Source organism: Astatotilapia calliptera, chromosome 12 (assembly GCF_900246225.1).
Source record: "Astatotilapia calliptera chromosome 12, fAstCal1.2, whole genome shotgun sequence".
NCBI lineage: Eukaryota > Metazoa > Chordata > Actinopteri > Cichliformes > Cichlidae > Astatotilapia > Astatotilapia calliptera.
The window spans coordinates 26,654,281-26,675,629 of NC_039313.1; the positions used below are offsets into that span (position 1 = coordinate 26,654,281).

At 40.3% G+C, this 21,349-nt stretch overlaps 2 protein-coding genes across 3 annotated transcripts in view; both read right to left on the bottom strand.

The window, feature by feature from the left end:
• tas2r202 (taste receptor, type 2, member 202) overlaps nt 1-21,349 on the bottom strand; it is a 32,283-nt gene that overhangs the window by 5,296 nt on the left and 5,638 nt on the right. The window lies entirely within an intron of this gene.
• Nucleotides 140-4,852, bottom strand: vsig8b (V-set and immunoglobulin domain containing 8b). Of its 2 annotated transcripts, none has more exons than XM_026188035.1 (8): nt 4,696-4,852; nt 4,338-4,417; nt 2,341-2,501; nt 2,014-2,212; nt 1,615-1,767; nt 1,377-1,499; nt 1,059-1,197; nt 140-969 (listed from the first exon to the last, which is right to left on the bottom strand). In XM_026188035.1, exons 2-8 carry the CDS (start codon nt 4,408-4,410, stop codon nt 717-719), a joined length of 1,101 nt encoding a protein of 366 aa, XP_026043820.1. In that variant the 5' UTR covers nt 4,411-4,417; nt 4,696-4,852; the 3' UTR covers nt 140-716. The 2 variants fall into 2 exon arrangements, with proteins under 2 accessions (XP_026043820.1, XP_026043819.1); XM_026188034.1 differs by having other exon boundaries at nt 4,338-4,432.

Below are 21,349 nucleotides of genomic sequence, written 5' to 3' on the forward strand. Positions count from 1 at the left end.
GGTAAAGCTAACTATTCTAAAGTATCCCCAATTATCGAGCCACTTACACCCCTGAAAATAGCAGCAACTGTGAAAGCTGTGAGAACACATCGAGCATATTAAATGACCAAGATTTTGAGGTTTTTTTTTAAACAAGAACTTTGCACTAGATATTTATTTTAATGGATTCTTCATTCGTTAATCTCTCTAATTAAGTTACATTTGTACACATGTGACCCATGTGGACCGACAACACAAACACCCGAATGCCATTTACATTTGTTGTTCGCCTTGACTTGCCAATTAAAACATTAAACTGTACAAAATAAAAAAATAACAAGAAGGAAAAAAAGCACCATAATAAAAAATAATTGCTTTGCTATATACATTTTACATACAGTTTTAAAAAAAACAAAGCAAATCTTATTTGTGATTATGAAAACCTGTTCTTCTGTTTGCTTTACACTAGCAGTGATGTGCTAAAGTGCTTCATGAAAGTCAGCTGATACATATAATATGTCACATGAGGGTAGGATTTTATGAGTCAGTAGCTATGCAAACACTCCCATTGTTCCCTGGTTTAAAAAACATGTATATATTATTGCAACTCTTGGCCCTTATATACTTCAGACACAGAATATTATTTAAAAGGTGTTGAGTCTTTTTTTTTTTTTATCATAAAGTGTAGTTGAGCACTAAAAATAAAATTAAGAGCCTGTTAGGCTTGAGGTTTGTGGTCACACGGCGTATCCATATTTAGGGTCATATGTGAGGTGAGCGGGTATCTCCCCGCCTGTGGTCGACCCATTGCTTCCATTTGTGAAGATTGGGCCCGATTCATTGACCGTAGGCAGATTGCCCCTTACGGAACTGTAGATGACGCCGTGGTGAGTGCGGTATCCCATCACTGAGCGGAGGCTGGAGTGCCGGCTGGAGTGCATACTGGAGTTCCTGCTCGGGGGCCTGCTCTCCGGGGCCTGCGCATCCTCCCTGGGAAAGTAGAGCCATGCAGGTTCTCAGTTAAGCTGCTGCACCAATCTGAGATCGTTTGACAGATGCCTCAAACGGCCATAAAATACCTTATTTCATTCGCGACCTCCTTCTGGTAGCGACGCTTGTGGCAGCAGCAGATGAGAAGCCAGATGAGAAGCAGGAGGAGCAGCAGAAGCAGCAGAGCGCCTATCACAGCGCCAGCTATCACACCTGCTTTATTGGTAGCTGGAAGAGGCAATGTATTGCTTAGAAATCAAACGTGTGCAGCTCACCTTCTTGAATTCCAAATCCAACAAGAGGATTATATGTGATTTTGCATAAAAGCAAGTCAAAAAAGGTACCTTCAGGATATGAGTGTTCAGAGCTGTTAAACTGAAAATAAGATGATGATATTGTAGACTTACGGTTGTATGCACGCAGTACGTATTTACACTGCCCTTTGCCCACAGCGTTTGCTGCCTCGCAGACATAAGTTCCAGTGTTGCTGTCTGTATGGTTCTTTATCAGAAGCTCCCCACTCTGTTGGTCTTAATGAAAGAAGACAGCACTGAGTACAAGCACATTACCTACACAAACACAGCCGCATTAGTGTTTAGAGAAGAGCATTCTTAGAAAAAGGCATCCTGGTGCTAAGTTGCTTACTTTGAGTAGCAGTGGATGGAATTGCAGCTCCGTTTTCTCTCGTCCACACATAGCTGATGGGAGAGGATCCTTGACGGGATACGCAGCGGAGGGAGACTGTGCTTCCTTTCTCCTCACCACCTTCAACCCAACACTTTGGCGTTGATGGGGGAACTAATGAAAAAAAAGAAAGAAACAACCCATATGGCACAAAAACTATTTTAGTGCAATGCTCTGATTCAACACTGAAGCATCTGGGTATGGCTGCAGTGAGGTAATCTACTGAGACAGAAAGAATGGAGGAGCCTTTGCATTCCATGTGAATGAGCACATTTAAAAGCAGACGGCTGAGAAATGAAACAAGTTAGACCGGTTAAAAAAAAAGAAAGAAGCAAAACAAAAAAAGCAATTTGTCCTCACCCAACACAACCAGTGTGATTTTTCTCATGTCAATGCCTGGGAGCTTCTTGACTTTACACTGGTATGTGGCGGTGTCTGAGACTGTCACACCAGTGATAGAGATCGAAGCATCTCCCTGGTCGGGGTTCCCTGTGAAACTGAACCTTTTGGAGACGCTGTTGTCCGTGTAGTGGGTCTGGCCACCTGAATATGATAAGATCTGAGAGGCAAGATTTGCACTGAGTAATGTCTTATTTTTTGATTCAGGTTTTCCAGCTAACTGAGCCTAAATGCAATATTTTCTCTGTCTTTCTATAATTCCTCTCTGTCATCACACATGCAACATACCACTGTGTCCTTCTGTGTCATGTCCGGACTGACGTTGGACCACTCAATATCCAGCGGTCCTGTGTCTGCTGCGGCTGGAGTATAGGTGCATCCCAGTTTAACAGTCGTTCCCGTTGCATACTGAATGGTCTGCGGCCCCGTGGATGTTATCTGCATCGCCTCTGTTAACATGGGATGAAACCAAAAATTCTATTAAGCTCCGTCTAACTTAGAACAATGCTTTCTTTCTCCATTGGATTCTTACAGTCGTGTACCCAAGTTAAGAGACAGAAAGAAGACAGAATAAAATGAATTTCGCTCTCAAACGTATTAATATTTCTCCCACTTAATGGCATTCAAGCTCTGGGCCTGCGCTCCTGTGCTGTCTCAGGGAGGAGAAGAAGTGCTGATGTGAGACTAATAGGCCTTTTAAGTCAAACTGAAGATTTTGAGGGCTTGGACATGAATTAAAGTAAAAGTTTATTTTGATTTTTGGGTTGGGGTTGCATATTCAATTTAACTTATTAAACTCTGGAGGCTTATTAATTGTCTGAAATATATCGGCAAATAATGATGAAAGCTGAACACATGAGCTAGTTATGAGCCGTCTCTGAGTTGACACACACTCCCCGCTAACTCACTCTTTTTGGCCTTAGATTTTTATTCAACTGTTGCCAGAGTCAACACTGATAGCGTGGTGACACATTTCAACAGATCAGAGTTATTTATCTCGATAATGTTCGACTCTATCTTCTCGCCATCCCTCCCCCTTCGTTCGGGTGTCCAACCTTCAGAAAATATCTAAATGGAGCTCAAATCAAATCAGCCTCTGTTTTGACATCGCTCATCATTAAATCCACTATAACCCTCTGAAAGCACTCAGAATGCACTTTAGTGGCACCACAACAAAGCAGAGGATGTCAGGGGTATTTATGAAAGCGTACACAATGGCAGATGTGATGAAGTGAGTGTGGAAAAAAACAAATTAGTCAGTCAAATGTTTACACCGTGAAAGCCGCCCTCCCCAACTCCCAGCACCCCCCAAGGGCAAAACACTGGGATCTAAAGAAGATGCGATTTCCACGTGAAGAGGCCACTGAGCTAACTTGCCAGTAGGTTCAGCCACTGAGCTCAGTACAAACATGCACATCCCTGTGCCCTCCCCTCATTGGCAAATACAAAGGTGCCTCACAGTTTTTGTTTTTGTTTTGTTTTGTGTGTGTTTCCTCCTGCTCACCCCTACTTCTTCTCTGGAATAATTTTTTGACTCGTCATAACAGCAGAAGCAGACGTAGAAGTGTTTACATCAATGATGCAGAGGAATTTAAAGGAATTGCCACGTACAATGCTAAACCCTGGATGTCGCTCATCGTAAATAAAATGATGGTTGGAATACTGCCATCATTAATGTTGTTTATTTCTCCTGTGAATGGAAATGCACACGCCCAGGTGCTTTCCTCAAATAGTCACGATAGAGCCGAAAGAATCAGTCGTGGCTCTTTATATAAGGCGGTGAACTTTTGGTCTAATTAGGAAGCATTATCTGAATAATGAAGGGGACGTTGAGGTTTGAGGGTTTTTTCTGGGCATATTTGATGTAATTTTTTTTTTTGCATTTTTATGCTGCTCTTATATTTAATACAGACAGCTTGGATGGGGGCCCGAGGCTAATTACTCCCCTGGTCACAATAAAATCCATCAGGGTCGCGCTTTGCAAATGCACATAGCTGTTTGACCCTCAGCCACAATAATTTAAGGTATGAATGATATGCAGGGTACTTCTCAGCCATCCCCACTACAAACGCACCCTTCAGTGAGTACGTGAAATGGTCAGATCATCAGCTGAGTTACAGTGAACTGTATCTGCTGTGTGGATCACAAATCAGATTCAGGTTCAGAATTCCTAAGAAAAACAACTCTTCTGCTGGTGATCGTTGTGTTCCCTGATTCAACATGCTCAGAAACCTGAAACAAACTCCTTAGATGTAATCAAAAAGAAAGAAAAACCCCACACTCACCTGTTCTCAGCTGAATTGTCACCAGAAACAGCACAGCCACCTTTAGCCTGACGCTCGTGAATGCTGGCTCCATTTTCAACCTGAGAGCAAACACACTATCAGGAAAATAAGAGTTTTAATCTAAAGGCTTGTATTTGGCATCAAAAAGCAAAGATGTCTGGCGTCATTTACCTCTCCCCCAGAGCCTTTATCACTTTTGCTTAGTTGTTTATCTATAAACTTACATCACCTGAGAACTCAGTCGTGACGGTTTATTTTGTGTGTGTGTGTGTGTTTGTCTGTACAAACTACCAAGAAAATCAAATGTTGATCGATAAACGCTATAAAGGGAAGAATAAAAATAACAGCTCCGACATACCTTAAAGTGAAGACACAATCCACAACAAAAGTGTGTCCTTGAAGGCTAACCGGTGTGACAGTACAGGTGTAGCAGGCTTATTTTGTCCTCAGGTGAAACTCAGGAGCAGTAACTATGGCCACACCCTCTCTGTCCATAGTGCACCTGTTGGCCACTCCTAGAATTGGAAACACGCCAAGCCCCCTTCATACTTGTTTTTATTTTTTCTTGTTTGAATATAAGATAATCAAAAAATGTGAAAAGAGACTTTTGCTAGTTTAGGTTTCCAGTCTCTGTGTGTGTCTTGGCTGAAAACAGTTTAATAAACACCTACATCTTGCTTTTTTCACAGTTTTATCTATCATCTATTTATCACATCTATCATCTGTTATTTCATAACAATGCAAATTCTCTCTCTTCCTAAAACTACGGTATGATAAGTCTGCTGCATGCTGTAGAGTTCTTTGTGGTATGCTTATTTTTAAGGTAAGAGGAAAGTTATGATACTTGTTTAAGACCGAATGGGCCAGAAAAAAATGTTGCCAGCCCTTGTGTAACCCGTCTTCCTGACACTCCCATGAACATACACTGACTGGTTTTTGTTGCTCTGCCACACAGGGCACATAGTGAGATCCATGCTGATTTGGGACTAAAAGACAACTTAACGTGACAGAGCGGCAAAGCGCAGTGCGGCAGCTGCCACTGCCGTTCATGCTGTTAGTGAGGTTGAAATGGCTTATCAGCTATGAATGATTTACCAAAACACAAAGTTTTGATTTAGGCCAGAAATCAATTCCTTTTATTTTTCTGTCTCAACTGTGGCATCTTTTATGATTTTCAGTTCATAAATGTGTTATTTTTCTTATCCTGGTGCTCCTCAGTTCATCCACCATCTGAAAAATTCTATTTTAGCTTTTTCCCCATTTCTTTGAGCCATCTTACTTCTGATTGCATGCTCTTAGTAAACAGAAAGTTTGAGCAGCAGGTACACAGTCCTGTGCTCACAGCCTGCAATGACCATATTAGGAATTTCCACCCTCAGTGACTTCTAAGACCGAAAAAATCCTTCTGAAACCAAATGTTCTAGACTAAAGCTTGAGCTGTTGGCTCACACTAAGTTCCTTATACACAAGCTGATCTCATTATTTGAAAGTTTGCACGTGTTTAATACACTATATTACCAAAAGTATTCACTCACCTATTCAAATAATTGAATTCAGGTGTTCAAATCACTTCCCTGCCCACAAGTGTAGGAAATCAACCGGGGCATGCAGACTACTTCTACAAGAATTTGTGAAAGAATGGGTCACTGACTGCACACCAGTGCACAAAGGAAGGTCCATAAAGACATGGATGAGCGAGGTCAATGTGGAATAACTAGACTGGCATGCATAGAATCCTGATTTCAACCTGACAGAACAGCTTTGGGATGAATTAGAGTGGAGACTGTGAGCTAGACCTTTTCATCCAACGTCAGTGTCTGACCTGGAAGAATGGTCAAAAATTCTCATAAACACTCCTAAACCTTGAGGACAGCCTCCACAGGAGAGTTGAAGCTATTATAGCTGCAAAGGGTGGTCCGACGACACATTAAACCCTATGGATTAAGATGAGCATTCCTGTGAAGGCAGATGAGCGAACACTTCTGGCAATATAGTGTATGAGCATGGACGAGTAACAGAGCAAATATATCACAGAAAATAAGGAAAAAGCATAATGGAGGCTCATTATGGTTTATTTACTTTGTTTTAACATGCAATATATCTGTCTGGCTAATGATGTAAAAATAAAAAAAAAGATCTTTTCAATGAAGTGAGATGTGCCGTTGGAATCATTCAGTACTGACTGAATGACATCGTACAGTATGATGTGAGCGCGGAGCGTGACCTTAACCATTAGGAAACTTAAGTGCTGGGTTAATGTGATCCTGCCAATAATGTTCATTAAAGAGATGAACAAATTAGTAACGCTCAGTATGAAACATGATCAGAAAGCAAATCTGAAATCAGCACAACCCTGTTCTCATTTGGTGCTCACTGTATGTTTGCAAGCTTTCTGCTAGAGCTTCACGCAGTGCGCCTGAGTGACACCACACCCATAAGTCTGGGTTTGAATGTGTCCATGAGTGATCCACCAAATATCGGGGTATGTGTGAGGCTGTGCGGTATGGCTCCTTTATCAGCAGGTGGTTAATTGCCCCACTTCCTCCCCCTGGTGTAAGAGGAGGTTCTGGCACTGGCTCTGAGTTGAGCAAGCTGTGTGACAGGGCGAGGCGGGACTGAACAGACAGTACTAGGACACTGACAAGACCACCATTAACACTGCAGGAGAGCGTGTAGACAAGCATGATGAATACATTTGTGATCACTGACCTGAATGTTCTCGACTTGTTGCATTTCTTTCACAGCATCTTGATCGCCCAGTGCTTTTGTAATTATCCCGCTAAACTTGGTAGATGTGGAGCAGCCATGCTGTGGCTCTGTCTTTAGAGCCAAGGCTCGCTTCAACCCACATCTCTCTTACCAGATTTGGCACAGGTAGCCTAATCACACCACAGGGTTGCAAACAAACCACCTTGACAGATGTCCAAATTACAAGAAAACAGCATAGCAGGGGAGGCAAACAAATGACCAAAGCAGGGAGGGGAGAGGCTACAGAAAGGCTTGGCTTGCCAGCAGCCATACTGAAATAGCACAGCAGCGTGACTCACGGTGTGTCAATGTCAGGGAGCCAGTTGGGCACACATATTCCTCTTTTTAAGGTGGAACGCCACTGGGACAAGGATGGCGCTTCTGGCAGAGGGGAGCAGTCACTCAACCCCTCAAAGAGCAACGTGAGTGGAATACAGCCAGCACAATCTGGGCCACACACTTTATTCATGACCTCCTGAAACTCAGCAATTAAATGTCCACTCTGACAGTGAAATTGATTTTTTTTTTTGGTCTTTTTCTTTTATACCAATCAGTCTGTATTTGCAGATGTCCTGCAGATCATAAATACACTCTACAGCCCGGCTGGTGTTCGTTAGGCTGTGCAGTAATGGGACCAGAGCTAGCATTGCTTTTAAGGTTTCCAGTCGTCATCCAATTCTAACTGTTGTCTTGTTATGCTGTGAAACTTGCATGATTAGTCCCGCTCTCCAAGCAGTTTTTTTCCCCCTGTTGCTCCAGCACCGCATGCTTTCCTTGTGCCATGCTGCCGAATAAATAATAAAAAGGGAAATGCAAGGATTCCTCCCAGCATCTGTGATTCATCCTCTCAATAAGTAACTCACTAAGGAAAGGGCATATCTACCATCAGAGCGTACTTGAATGGCATTATACACAGCAGGATGAAATCCCATCAGTTATCTGCTATGCTTTCATTCTCATATATTTATGATTTTGAAACTGGTGCAGACAGTATTACCATTATTTTTATGTCTCTTGCATTTGTTATGGCCCTCTGCAACCTGTACTGGCTGTGCAGTGGTACTGCATATCTTTCTGTGGTGCATGGGTTTCATTGCCTAAGGCCTCAGTCATACAGGCCTAGAAACCAGCTGGCAATTCTCTGGAAACCTCCAGTCACTAGAAAAAAAAATTATAATCTCCAAGAGGTCGGTGAGTGATTGCTGGAGTTTGGTGGCTGGGTGAAATCTATCAGGGGATATACCAAAAACCTCTTTGTGATTGCTTTGGTTGCTGAAGTTGACAGTACTTTGCATGGAAATATGCCAGTTTGTCTGCAAACACTTGTCATTGGCTATCCAAGCAAATAGTGAACATTGAAAAAGTGACTCAAACCACTTACAGAGAACATTCACCTGCAAGGTATTTGGAAACCTTGTACTCCCCACAAACACTCACTTTCTTTGTGATCAATTTCATACTAACAACTGCTAGCAACAAATCAGTGAATCCACATCTTTCTTGGTACCATACGTGCAGTAAATATACATAAATTTCACATAAGCAACTACTAGCAACTTCCTGAAACCACCTCCCACTGCCAACTATTTGAGGAAATGGGATAGATGGTATCAAAATGTAGGGAAAATCTAGATACATTTTGATACTATGATCATGGCCTTGCCACGCTGTCTCTGTTGCTGCTTACACTGATCATCTTCTGGTTGTGTTTTTCTTATGTCTTCCCTGCATTTGAACTTTTATGGAGCTGTGAGCGAGGTCATGACACACTGAAAGAGGATATAAAGCAGAAAGTGGTTTAGAGCAAAAGAGAAAAAAAATAAGATTAGGATTAACTTCAGCCTTAATGATACAAAATCCCTACCTAGGCTGTAATCTGTTAAAGCAGAGCAGGGTTACTACACTGAATAAGCACCATAACTCTCTTCATAACTAGATAGACATAGGTCAGTTCCTTAGCAACATTGTTTTACTCTGATGTGCCCGTGCCTTATTCACACTGTGGGAACTGTATTTAAGAATGAGCACAGCGCTGCTAATACGTTAAGACGATATTAGTGCAGTTTCAAAACATACAATAACTCACTGTGTTATCATAGAATGTAATGCACATTACAGCAATTAACCATAAAGATGATTTACTGGAGATTTACTGGGAATCTTGTGGTATATAACTAATTTTTATAGCAGTCTAAAAGGATGCAGTTCCATCTATGCATCAACTAGTGATACAGTGCACAGCATGAAAACAAAAAAGATGAATCAACCATGAAACAAAAGGCATTCTACAAGTAGAACAAAAGTATTTTATAGATCTATTTATTAGATAAAATTATGGACTCATTTATCAAGCAGGCATCATAAACACAGAACATTTATGCAATGCGATGCTACAGCAATTACAGGCACCACAGACACAGAGAGTGTACCAGTAAATCACTTCCACTGCAAATCTGCATGTGCACAATTATGCAGCATTCTATCAGCAGCCCCAGAGTCTATCTAACTGAGGACGAGTGCCAAAAACCTTATCCTGTCCAGGCAGACACAAAACTTCTCGAGGAATGAAATTAGACAGGTGCGGTTAAATCCACGTGAAACAAGAAAAGCCTTAACAGTCCCGTTTCATTTACAGTACGGCCCCCCTCTGGATTGTTTACCGGCTAACCTGTGAACATGAAAAGGCAGGGCTCCATAAAGAAATCCCACCTATAAAATGGGAAAGTAAACGGGAGTTTGTCGTGTATTTACTGTTCCATCTCTATCTTCACAAGCTGCCCACCCACATACAGCAATGGCGTGCGCGCACGCGCGCACACACACACACACACACACACACACACACACACACACACACACACACACACACACACACACACACACACACACACACACACACAGCCTCTAGCAATATGAGCATAAACGCTGGACACCATAATCCAATAAGTTGTGCTTCTTGTGCTAAACCCAGTGAAGTCTGGCACACAGAGAAAGTCCACAGAGACCAGAGTCCCCTAAGCCTCGCTTGCAGGAGTAGGATGGAAACTGTATTCTCTGATAAAGAACTTCAGATCTGTCTCTGCCCTCTTTGCTTCTGTGATAGCTCATTTTCCCCGCACACACTGGGGAATTATGATATAATGATGTACTTTAATCCTGAAATTTCCTTTTCTCTAAAATGACCAATTAAGGGAAATGTTCCTCGAATAACAGCCTCATATAACAACTGTGTTGGAAGGAAGGCTGTTGAGAATGATGTTATGCTGTTGTATCTTCAGTCAGTGGTGTACTAGCCTCCAGGCATACTTGGAAAATCCCAGTGGACCGTTGCATTGGTGGACTGTCAAAAAATCCATAAAGTTTTCACCAGCCCTGTCCGTCTCTTACCGGCCCCCTCTGTGTGTGTGTGCTCCTGCATTCATATGAAATCATCCCTTACTGACCTGACCTGGGCTCATCCCAGCAGATATGACCAGGCCTCAATTTCTTTCATGTGCACCCTTTCCCTGGGTCAAATAAAGAAAAGAAATGTATTCATTTGGGAAAAAAAAATGCTTTCTGCTGAAATGAATATCATTTGAATGGATTTATATACACATTCTGCAAATGTTTAAAATGAGAAAACAACTGCAATGGCAATTTTCTGTTAAACAGCTAACAGTTTGAGGAGTAAAATTTGCATCCGTTTGATGCTGTTTGCCCTCGTTCCCTGTCACAGCTACAAACGAGTGAACCCGGTTTGTTCGGTTGCTTGGTAGTAATACAAGCGTGCTTTAGAAAACACAAGACTCATGCAACGATTACACAAGTGCTCATGCATATATTTCACAATTTGGTAGGACACTCTATCCACTGTTATCATCTACAAACTGCTTCTGTGCAACTTAACCTTCCGTATTACAAATTCAATCTTAGACTTGATCTAAAACAAGTTTGGCCTTAGACATTATAACAGCTTAACACACACACACACACACACACACACACACACACACACACACACACACACACACACACACACACACACACACACACACACACACGCGCGGACATGCCATCAGTGGCAACGAACCATGCAAGACCTGACCATCAGGAGCAATTTGGGGTTCGGTCTCTCGCCCAAGGACACTTTGACATGTGGAAAGGAGGAGCTGCAGATTAAACCCCCAACTCTGTGATTAATGAACAACCTGCTCTAACTCCTAACCAGACAGCCACCCTCTATTAACTTACATGCCTTCAGAGTCTAAAACAAAAGTAATCCCTCATAAATCCACAAATTCTTCTCCTACGCTTTGATTTCAGATCTAATAAGATATTAAGTGTTTATTGGTGATTTTTTTTGGAGGTGTCAGTCTTTGTGCATAGCTGAGCTAACTGACTGCTGGCTTTGGTTTGATATTTATGAGACAGGAAATTACTTACCTACCTACTTTACCACAGACATGAAATAGGTATTACCATAATCCTGTCATCTAATGCTCACCAGCAAAATGCAAATTCCTCACTATCGCTATCACCGTCCTCTGTCACACCAGCCCTCTGTGTGTCCTCTTTCATTCCATCCATGAATCTTCTCTGTAGTCTTCCTCTTTTTTCCCTGCTTGGCAGCTTCATATCCAGCATTGTATGTTTAGTTCATCCACTATCACTCCTCTGCACACGTTCAAACCATCTCAGTCTTGCCTCTCCAACTCTGTCTCCTCTGATGTACTCCTTTCTACCAGTGTTCATTCTGGTCACTGCCAGTTAAAATTGAAACATCTTCAGCTTTGCCACCTGTCTTCTTGTTAGTGCTACCATCTTGTAAACCTTCCCTTTCAGTCTGTCACAAATCACCCAGACTCTCGTTTCTGCCCACTCTCTTTTCTTTACCTTGTCTGGCCACAGATATTTAAACTCATCTATTTTCACTACTTTTACTCCTTCACCTTTCCACTTCTCTCTCTCTCTCTTTCACTGACTGTCATTCCTCTTCCCAGCAATGTATACCTCCAACTCTCGAGGCTCTCTTCTACTTGCTCCCTACTTTCACTACAGATGTCGTCTGCAAACGTCACAGTCCACGGACAATTCTGCCTGACCTCATCTGCCTGTGGTATCTGTCCACCACCACTGCAAACAAGAAAGGGCTCAGAGCAGATTCCAATGACCCGTTCTCAACCTACTCCTACATCCTACTCAACGAACTCTCTTCACTCTTTAGTACATTTCCATCTCTACCCTTAATCACCATAATCTGCTGCACATCCTTTCCAGCTCGATCTCTCTGTGCAGCCAATTAATACAGGTCCATTTCTCCTTCTTTAGTGTCCAGTCTAACATACAACTCACTATATGCCCTTTCATTAGCGTTTGCCACATCTCTCTTTGCTGTATGCCTAGCCTCCCAGCACGTCCTTCTACTTTCTTCATCTACCCGATTATCCCACTTTTCTTTGCTGACCTCTTCCTTTGAAAACGTTCCCGTACTTTGTAATTCCACCAAGTCTCCTTGTCTGCTTGCCTCTGTCTAGAGGATACACCTCAGCTCAGTTGTATGCATTTTAAAAGCTCATCTAGGGATGGGCTTTGCAAATGAGTCTAACCTATAAAAGCTGTGGCGTGTGGTGTGGTTCATGTTATCTTATCCCTATACAAATAAATGCTATTAATATCAAAAATCTAGCCTGCAACCACACAACTGATTTAAATGTCTGAAGAATCCTGGATTGATGCAGGTACAGGTTTTTGGAGCTGTTTTCAGAGTAGCTGTGGCTGTTTTGATAATTATGGTGGGAATGACCCAAAACGGTGAAGTTGCACTTTGTAAAATGAAAGCAGTGACCTTAAAGATGCTAACAATGGAAGCCTGGAGAGAAGCCAAGTCCGGTGATAATTCTGTGTTTGTTTAGTTTGTTACACAGAAAGTAACCTTTGCCATTACACATAATGATTTCATCCGTTGCTATTATAAAATATTGATCAGAAGCCTATCCATTTGTCTGCCATGGCCCTTAATCTGAACCAAGCCTAACCCTGGCTCTAACTGATGATCTATAAACGAGCTTGTTAAGAAGAAATGACATATATAGAATGGCCTCACATTACGCTTGTGTGAAGATCAGGACTCTCTCACATACGTGTACACTCCCCCACAGGGCTTTCCAGATGAAAGTGTGATGAGTGAGATTGCCCACTCGGAACTGAGCAGCTCATTTCCGCAGAAAAGAGAGAAAGGAGAGAAAAAAAAGTGTTTTGACACCAGCTATTGCTTTTTAAGACACACAGATGCCGAATTGCACACAATTCGATAAAGATTAAGTGAGCTGCACCATCTGGTCTGAGCAGTTTCTCTGTGCTGTTCTGATAAATTAGAAACAACGATGCGGGCTAACAATAAGAGACACAAAAAAATATGGCAAGAAGTTTCTCAAGATGTTAGCTTGTTCTCCAAAGTTACAAAATCAACAACAATGCCTGAAGATAAATATGCAGACACATACACACACAAAAAAATCCCCCCTTCCTAATAGCTGTGCTCTTTGTCATTAATATCAGACTATAGACTATCATCTGCACCACAATTAATAGTCTGGCTGTGTCTTGCTTCAAATAAAGCAGGTTCCGGTAAGAATACGAGCTCTTATTTATTATCTGGCTCTATAAACATTGTTGCAATGAAGTTCAATATCCACTGTGGTGGTGTGATAAAGTACTGTACACTCGCATTTGCATGGGTCGGTCCTCATCAAGAGTTTTAATGAGCGTTTTAATGATTCACGGCACAAAATGAGCTGAGAGGATGTGATAAGGTTATCGACTTATAGAGACGTCCTGTTGAATGTCACAGTGTTTATCCCACTGAAAAACTTTGATCCTTCAACTTTTGCTAATATAGACTCGATAAACGATGCTCAAATTTTAATCTGAGCAAGAAGTTACATACTTTAGGACCCCAGGTACCTTTCAGCTTATAAGTATATGGAGTATTTTTTTTTTTTACATTTTTAATTTCGGCTCCATACTACCACAGTGGAATTTAAATCAAACAATCAGGATGCGATTGAAGTGCTGACTTTCAGCTTTAATTCAAGGAGTTTAGCATTCATTTTGCAACAACTGTTTAGGAATTAAAGACGTTTTTATACATCGTCCCCCAGTTTCAGAGGCTCGAAAGTAATCAGAAAAACTAACATTATTTTAAATGTAAGAATTGCTTTTAATACTCCGATGTAAATCCTTTGCAGTCAGTGACTACCTGAAGTCGAGAATAGCCTATGGACATCACCAAATGCTGTGTTTCCTCCCTTGAGATCCTCTTCTAGGCCTTTACTCCAGCCATCATTTGCTGCTTGTCTGTGGATCTTTCTGCCTCCAGTTTTGTATTTACTAAATGAAAAGCACGCTCTACTGGGCTGAGTTCAGGTAACTGACTTGGCCATTGAAGAATATCCTATTTTTTTTGTCTTAAGTAACTCTTGGGCTCTTTTGGCTCATTATCCATTTGGATGGTGAAGCACTGTCTGATTTTTCAGCGTGTAGCTGAATCTGAGCAGAGAGTACGGCCACGTACACTTCACAGTTCATCCTCTTACATCAGTCCTCTGTCACATTAGCAGTCAATTGTCCAATTACTTTTGAGGCTCTGAAAATGGGAAATTACGTACAAAAATACCTGTATAATTCCTGTATAATGGTTCATTTTTGTGAAACCCCACTTAACTTATTTAAACATGGGTGCTGTGGTTTATTTTGAGTCAGTCATACATACACAATCTTCTTGGCACAGAGCTCTGAATCTGCAGCAAAAAATAGTTTCCAATAAGAAGTAACATTTAATAGAAAATTGACAGTGCCAAGCAGATTAAGGTAATTATTTGGCCTTTTTAGCTATGCTACAGGCATGGGTGTCTCTTGGTCAATTTGTCAGACAGCAAGTGAATAAATTACAGGAAATAGGGGATCAATGTTAACGAGTTTTGTGATTTTTCTTCTTGTGCCTGGTTATTTCTGCTTTTGGGTAAAATGTCTTAACATGATTTGCCATAAAACTGAGTACAGATCTTTTTATCTGGTCCGTCATCAGATGCAGATTGAATTTTGTCAGATATTTTGTTTACCTTCATGAAAAAAAAGAGTCAACTCTGCTAACCTCAGCTTTGCACACAACAAAAATGTAAATATCACCAGCCAAAAAACATCTATTAAACATCTTCTAATTATTAATAAGACACTTCTGTAAACATGCAGATTAGTTTGCTTGCAGTGGATTACTACATGAGCGTGTTTTAGGTGGTAGCATGTTGGTTTTGAAATTCAAATGCACACTGCACATGTCATATAGATGTTTCCACAATTCCACAAAACTCACAGACACCATAGTCTTCTTTTGGTGCCACTGACATGTGAAACACACATTTCCAGCTACAATCTCTAAGTGAGCTCAGTCTAATTCTCTTCCGGCATGCATGCATGCATTTTTCCAAGCACGGATTAAAATAAATAAATAAATAAAGTCTGTTTAAAATGTTAAACATTTCCTCCTGGTCAACCAGGCAAAGCTATTTGCTATGACAACACCCGTTGTACATGGCTACATAAATTATCATAACATCACAGAGCTGACTGCACTGAGAATAGGGTGCATGAATATTACAGTCATGTATTTTATTAAAGATATTTACATATTTCATAAGATATTAAAATGGAAATCATGATAATTGCACCCTACCAAAAAAATAATAATTCTTTAACACTGAAGAAATATATTATTTCAAGAACAATCATGGCTCTGAGGCCAACAAAAATATATTCTCATCAGCTAGCCGCTAATGAATTGAAGCTGCAGTAATCACTACACGTGGCGATCTGCAGAGGTTTGCTTCTGTGACACAGGAATGTCACTCACAAGCTGTAGACTAGACTGCAGAAACGCAGAAGCATTACTTCCGATCATTATTGCTACCAGACTGGATGCAAATAAACTACTGAAGTGAAAAGAAGTCATTGTACTCTACGGATGACATACGGTGACATCTCTTTTTGTGCGTGTGACATTTTGAAACAGACCAGAACAAAATCTGTGTTGTCAACTGATGACTGGAGCTCTTTACATGTACCCGAACCAAAAAAGATCAATATTTGAAGCATGTTCTGCCCTTACCAAGAGAATCTAAAAACAGCAGCAGGTAATTTAAATCAGCTCCAAGAGGGTGGGTCTTTGACAACAATGCCTGTGATGCATGATGACTGGGAGTGTTTGATTGGACTGTCACGCCAACGGTTTCAATCGAGACTGCATTCGGAGGATGTATTAACATAGACTTGTGGGTAATGTGCTATGTAGATTCAGGTTGTGGACAAATGGTGAAAAAACAAACCAAAACAAAAAAAACCCATCATCTCATGTCTTCTGTGAAATGCTTTTCTCTGACCTTAATAGAAAACATCAGATCCCTGAGATAAGAGAAAAGATGCTAGGGAGAATTCAATGACCCGTGCTCTTTTACCATGTGGCTGGAATGTAAAATAAAATGGCTGCATTCATATTCATTCTTATTTTCTGCTCCTGCTGAGTTTAACTCTTGCTTTGATTACTGCTTGGCCTGAAGTAAAGTTAATTAGTGATGATCCTAAAGGGTTATAATATGTGAGAACATAACCAGTACAATCTGACTTAAGCTACAGTCCTGTTGACTTTGATCGTTTCAGGGTCGCTTGTAGCTTTATAACTTGCACATTATGCAGCAGGATTTCCCAGTGTGATTGATTCATTGTTGAAAGTCCAAAATGTATCAGCATATTAGCAAGTTATAGCGTAAGATGAGAAATGCAATCATTCATATCACATCCATGGCATCAATTTCAAAATCCCGTGTCACCTCGTTCTCACGTTATCGCATTCACAAGATTATCAGAGAACTTGACCTCTTGACATCAAGACCACCGGGATTTGAACTCATCTGAGATCTTTTGTAGATCCACCTTTGGTGTGAATTTGCCTCGTTCTCAACTTATTGCATTCACAAACCTGGTGTCCCCGCCAACCGCGCACCTGCCCGGTGGGTTGACGACAATACCCCATCAGCCTTTTACAGCTGAGGAGTAAAAAAGTAAGAAATGACATACTCAGGCACCTTTCCTTAGTGTTTAGAGGGGCCAGCCTGTTCTTATCATGGCTGCCACTTTGATGCGGGTCATTTCACATTCTCAGCTGTAGTGGCGTGGGGGTGTCATGCAGGAACAGCAGCACTAATGTGAACCGGGCTAAAGTAAAGACGACATTTTGAAATTCAGGAAAAACTAATTGTAAAATCAGTGAGAAAGAGTTCACATCTCATCCTATAACGACAAATATGAAGGGGCCTATGTGGGAATATGTTGGCAACTTCAGGTGTTTCTTAGCGGGCAGCATGGATTTAATTAGCCTCATTCTAAGTTAATGGTTAAGTTACAAGTTTCAGGCTATAAAAGATAAAAAAATGGCAATCCATTTGTTTCTGGCATTTTGAAGCTTCAACTTTGGTGTTTTGGAAACTGCCATGCTGCTTTTCTTGGAGCCAGGAGTTACCATATTTGGGTCAGAGTGTTATCTAACAATGCTAGCAAGCTTGGTTAGCAGGATCCATCCACAGAATAAATCGGTGCAATTACCTGACACACATAGTTTGTCAGTAGATAGACTGTCAGTTCTAAGTAAGTTTAAAAAAAAGAACTAGAATTTTACTCCAAGCTACAGCTGCCCAATCGCAACATACTCCTAACTTTAAGCCATAACCCCAAAAAGTTGATTCTGTTCATCTGGACGAAGTGTTTTCAGTGGGAGAAATGTTTCATGACTCATCCAAGTGACTTCTTCAGTCTCAGCCGATTGAAGGTTTCCCCAACCTTATAGTACATTTGCACAATAACTGAAACCAGCTCACTGAATGAACAATGGGCTGTGAGGTCAGTTCCTTGATCATTAATATGCAAATTCTCATGACCATTGATCAACAACCACTGATCAAAGCCCACTGATCAATGGCCATGAAGACCATTCACATAGAGTTGGGGAATGGCTGCGGTCACAGCATCATAAGATGGCAAAAGATGTACCCTCCTTGATTCAGAGATGGTCTTTCCCTTTTCACATAAATGACCCCCTTGACTCAAACCAGCATTCCTCCCTGTCCAGGATGTGTACATCCTCATCATTGAAAGAGTGTCCATTGACCTGTAAGTGTAAATAGACTGCAGAGTCCTGACGAGTTAGCTCTTCTGTGTTGTGCCATCCACTTTGCCAGAGGTTGTTTGGTTTCCCCGATGTAAAAATCATGGCAATCCTCCTGGCACTTAACAGCTTGCCTTCACCAGTGTGTGAATGTGAGAGTGAATGAATAGTGGAATTGTAATGTGCTTTGAGGGCCTTGAAAAGCGCTATATAAATGCAATCCATTATTATTATTATTACACTATATTACTCTGTTTGTGTCAGCGGACCTGATGCTTGGGGTGGACCAATTTTTGGCACAGCGTGTTTTGGGGTTTAAAAGCCACAGAGACGTGGTATTTAGAAAAAAAACGAGTCTCAACTGTTCCGATACTCCTGACACATACGGGATCACTACGGGTTTTCGCTTAGGGAGCAGTTGTCCTTCTCTCCTGGATCGGCTGGAGCTTTCTTTAGGTGCCTTCCCAGCTTTGACAAATGTCCAGCTGGGATAACCATATTTATTCGTGTCTTTACTTGTTTGTTGTGAAACTGGAAATTAGCTTTAGAAATGAAAACTGCATTTTTTTGCTACCAGGTAGTTTGATCATTAATTGTGGATAATACGACATGGGAGTCTTTAGGGATTTTCTAATTTTGGCGCCGGCCTTAAGGGACAATTAAAGAAACTGCCGTTTTTTGCCCCAGAGGTTGGCTCCTAATTTAATCTTAAATTAAAATAAAAGCTTGATTTAAACAGACATACTCGTGTGCTACCTGGCTTATTATGTAAAACAAATCTCTATATTAGCCAAAACATATGCTGTCTACAAGTAAAGAGTACAAAAATTCTTATTGTTGTGTTCAGTGACAGTCGATTTTCATTCTGTGGAAGGCTGAGATGTATTTTTGGCCAAAATCAGCAATACCTTAACAGATGGATAATTGGAAGACGCTGTTTACAACCCAGAGGTTTGATTCATAAGCCAAAAAAATGTCACATTAAATACAGGATTATGATGGTACTTCTTTCTATTGTACATATTGTAATACACATCCACTTCTGCTGATGGATCTTTGCTCTAATTAGTCAACAAGCTCTGCTGCAAATGTGGCTTTATTTTTTATGCCACAATGTGAGCTGTGCCAGGCCAATGCTGATGTTGTCACAGCTCTGTGGCTGCCAAGAGAGGTCGATAGTTGCCACAGATTACTTAATGACACTTTATAAACAAGTGAAGAAGAATCTGCTGCAGTGAAAACAAGGAGGGACCTCTGAGTAAAGAACTCCAGTTGATTTAAAGCTGAGGTAGGCAACATATTTTTGTCTCATTGGACAAAAATCTATAATTGTAGCATCCTCAGCTAGAAAGATGGCCAACTTTTAAACTGATGCTCCATAAAGAAGTGCTCTATTCATAAATGCACCATAAGAGCTGAGAAATCAATGAAAGGCTGTCATGATACTGCCCATTTCCACTTTGACACACACACAAAAATTAACTTTATTTGTAGACAATAAACACAGGTAGATTTATACGATAAGCATGAAACTATCTAACAGTATATACTACGAAGTTAATATTGTGAACATTTTATATCTACTAGATACCTTAAACAGGAAGATATGTTATTTAAGTTAGTATTTAATAACTGTTTATTTAATATATAGCCACAAAAGCAAGCAGGCAGCCTGAGACAAGTAGCCAAAGAATGCTATAACATGCCAGCTAACCTTAGCATTATTCTAGCTTCAGTAAGAAAGACCTGGGCTAGGCTAATAACACAGTTTTATATTCAAACAAAACTGCATACTGAAACAAAACTATACTTTTTATACCCACCAAAAACAATCCTTTATTTGCAGCAAGCAAACATTTTGTTCACTTTCCAGCGCTCACGAGGATTTTCACCACAAAACACTTGAATTGTTTGCCCTTGTTTGCCTAGCAAATTAGCTCACTTTGAGGTCTTCAAATAGAATACACAATAAATAAATAAAAATCACCTAAGAAAAAAAAGACCAACATAGACAGCAAATAGGAAATGTTCAAACCTCATAGAAGATAATACGGAAGACACCATCCAGAGTCTTAAGAGCTGCTGTGCACATATTTCAAGGTATATAGCTTGTCAGCTTTGATCAATGACACAGATATCAAATATGAAATGGTTAAACTAGATCAAAAGTAAACGCTGTAATTTGAAAGTCATCTTGGATGATTGTAGCTTATGTATGTATTTATGTATCTCCCTCATAAGAAGTGGACCAATCCATGAACATCCTGACACATACAGCAATTATTAACATCTCTATATTTAAAAACAACAACAACAAAAAAAAAACCATTTATTATACATCCCAGTTCTTTTGATTTTAGTATATTATATTACTGGTCTATAATTGCGAAGGAATTTTGTTCAACTCACCACTAAATATAGAATGAAGAATCAGAACTACAGTCCTTAAATATCAGAGACATTGTAGCTTAACAATTAATTCTGGTGAAGCTGAAAGCTTAAGACGCTTTTTATCGACTGTTAGGACGCCCAAAACTTTTATATAAAAACTTTAGAAAACTTTTTCCAAATTAAATTAGTTTTTGAGTGTTGTTCGTCATTTCTATATTATATACAGTGTATACAGATATATAGATCGAGCGATTAATTGAATTTATAGATATATTACTATTAAAGCTGTAATTTGAGGTTAAATGATCAGCCTGTAGGTAAATTTAGGCAACGAAGATGAGAATCTACTAGGATACAATCTGCATTACAATTAAGATCTTAAATTAATGACCTTAGAAATCAGCGCATGTACTATGTCCCATTAATGTCGCTCTTAAAATAACAAGTTAAAGACACATATAAGTGTATATATTTAAGAATTTATAAACAATGATGTTTTTTTTTCTGGCTACACACAGTGGCAAAAAAAATCTTAAGAATAACAAGATAAATGAACCTTATATGTCTGTGCTACACATGAGTGAAGTGCAAAAGTGCTGCTGTTTTATAATAATAACCTTTCATAACATTTTATTAAGAGTGACCTGACCAGAAGAACTAGTTATCTCTGGGTTTGGTT

Coding starts and splice junctions, on each gene's coding strand:
- vsig8b (XM_026188035.1), bottom strand. CDS start 4,410: ATGGAGCCAGCATTCACGAGCGTCAGGCTAAAGGTGGCTGTGCTGTTT. Junction 2,502..4,337: donor GACAATTCAGCTGAGAACAG/GTGAGTGTGGGG, acceptor CCATGTTAACAG/AGGCGATGCAGATAACATCC. Junction 1,198..1,376: donor CGTACTGCGTGCATACAACC/GTAAGTCTACAA, acceptor TGCCTCTTCCAG/CTACCAATAAAGCAGGTGTG.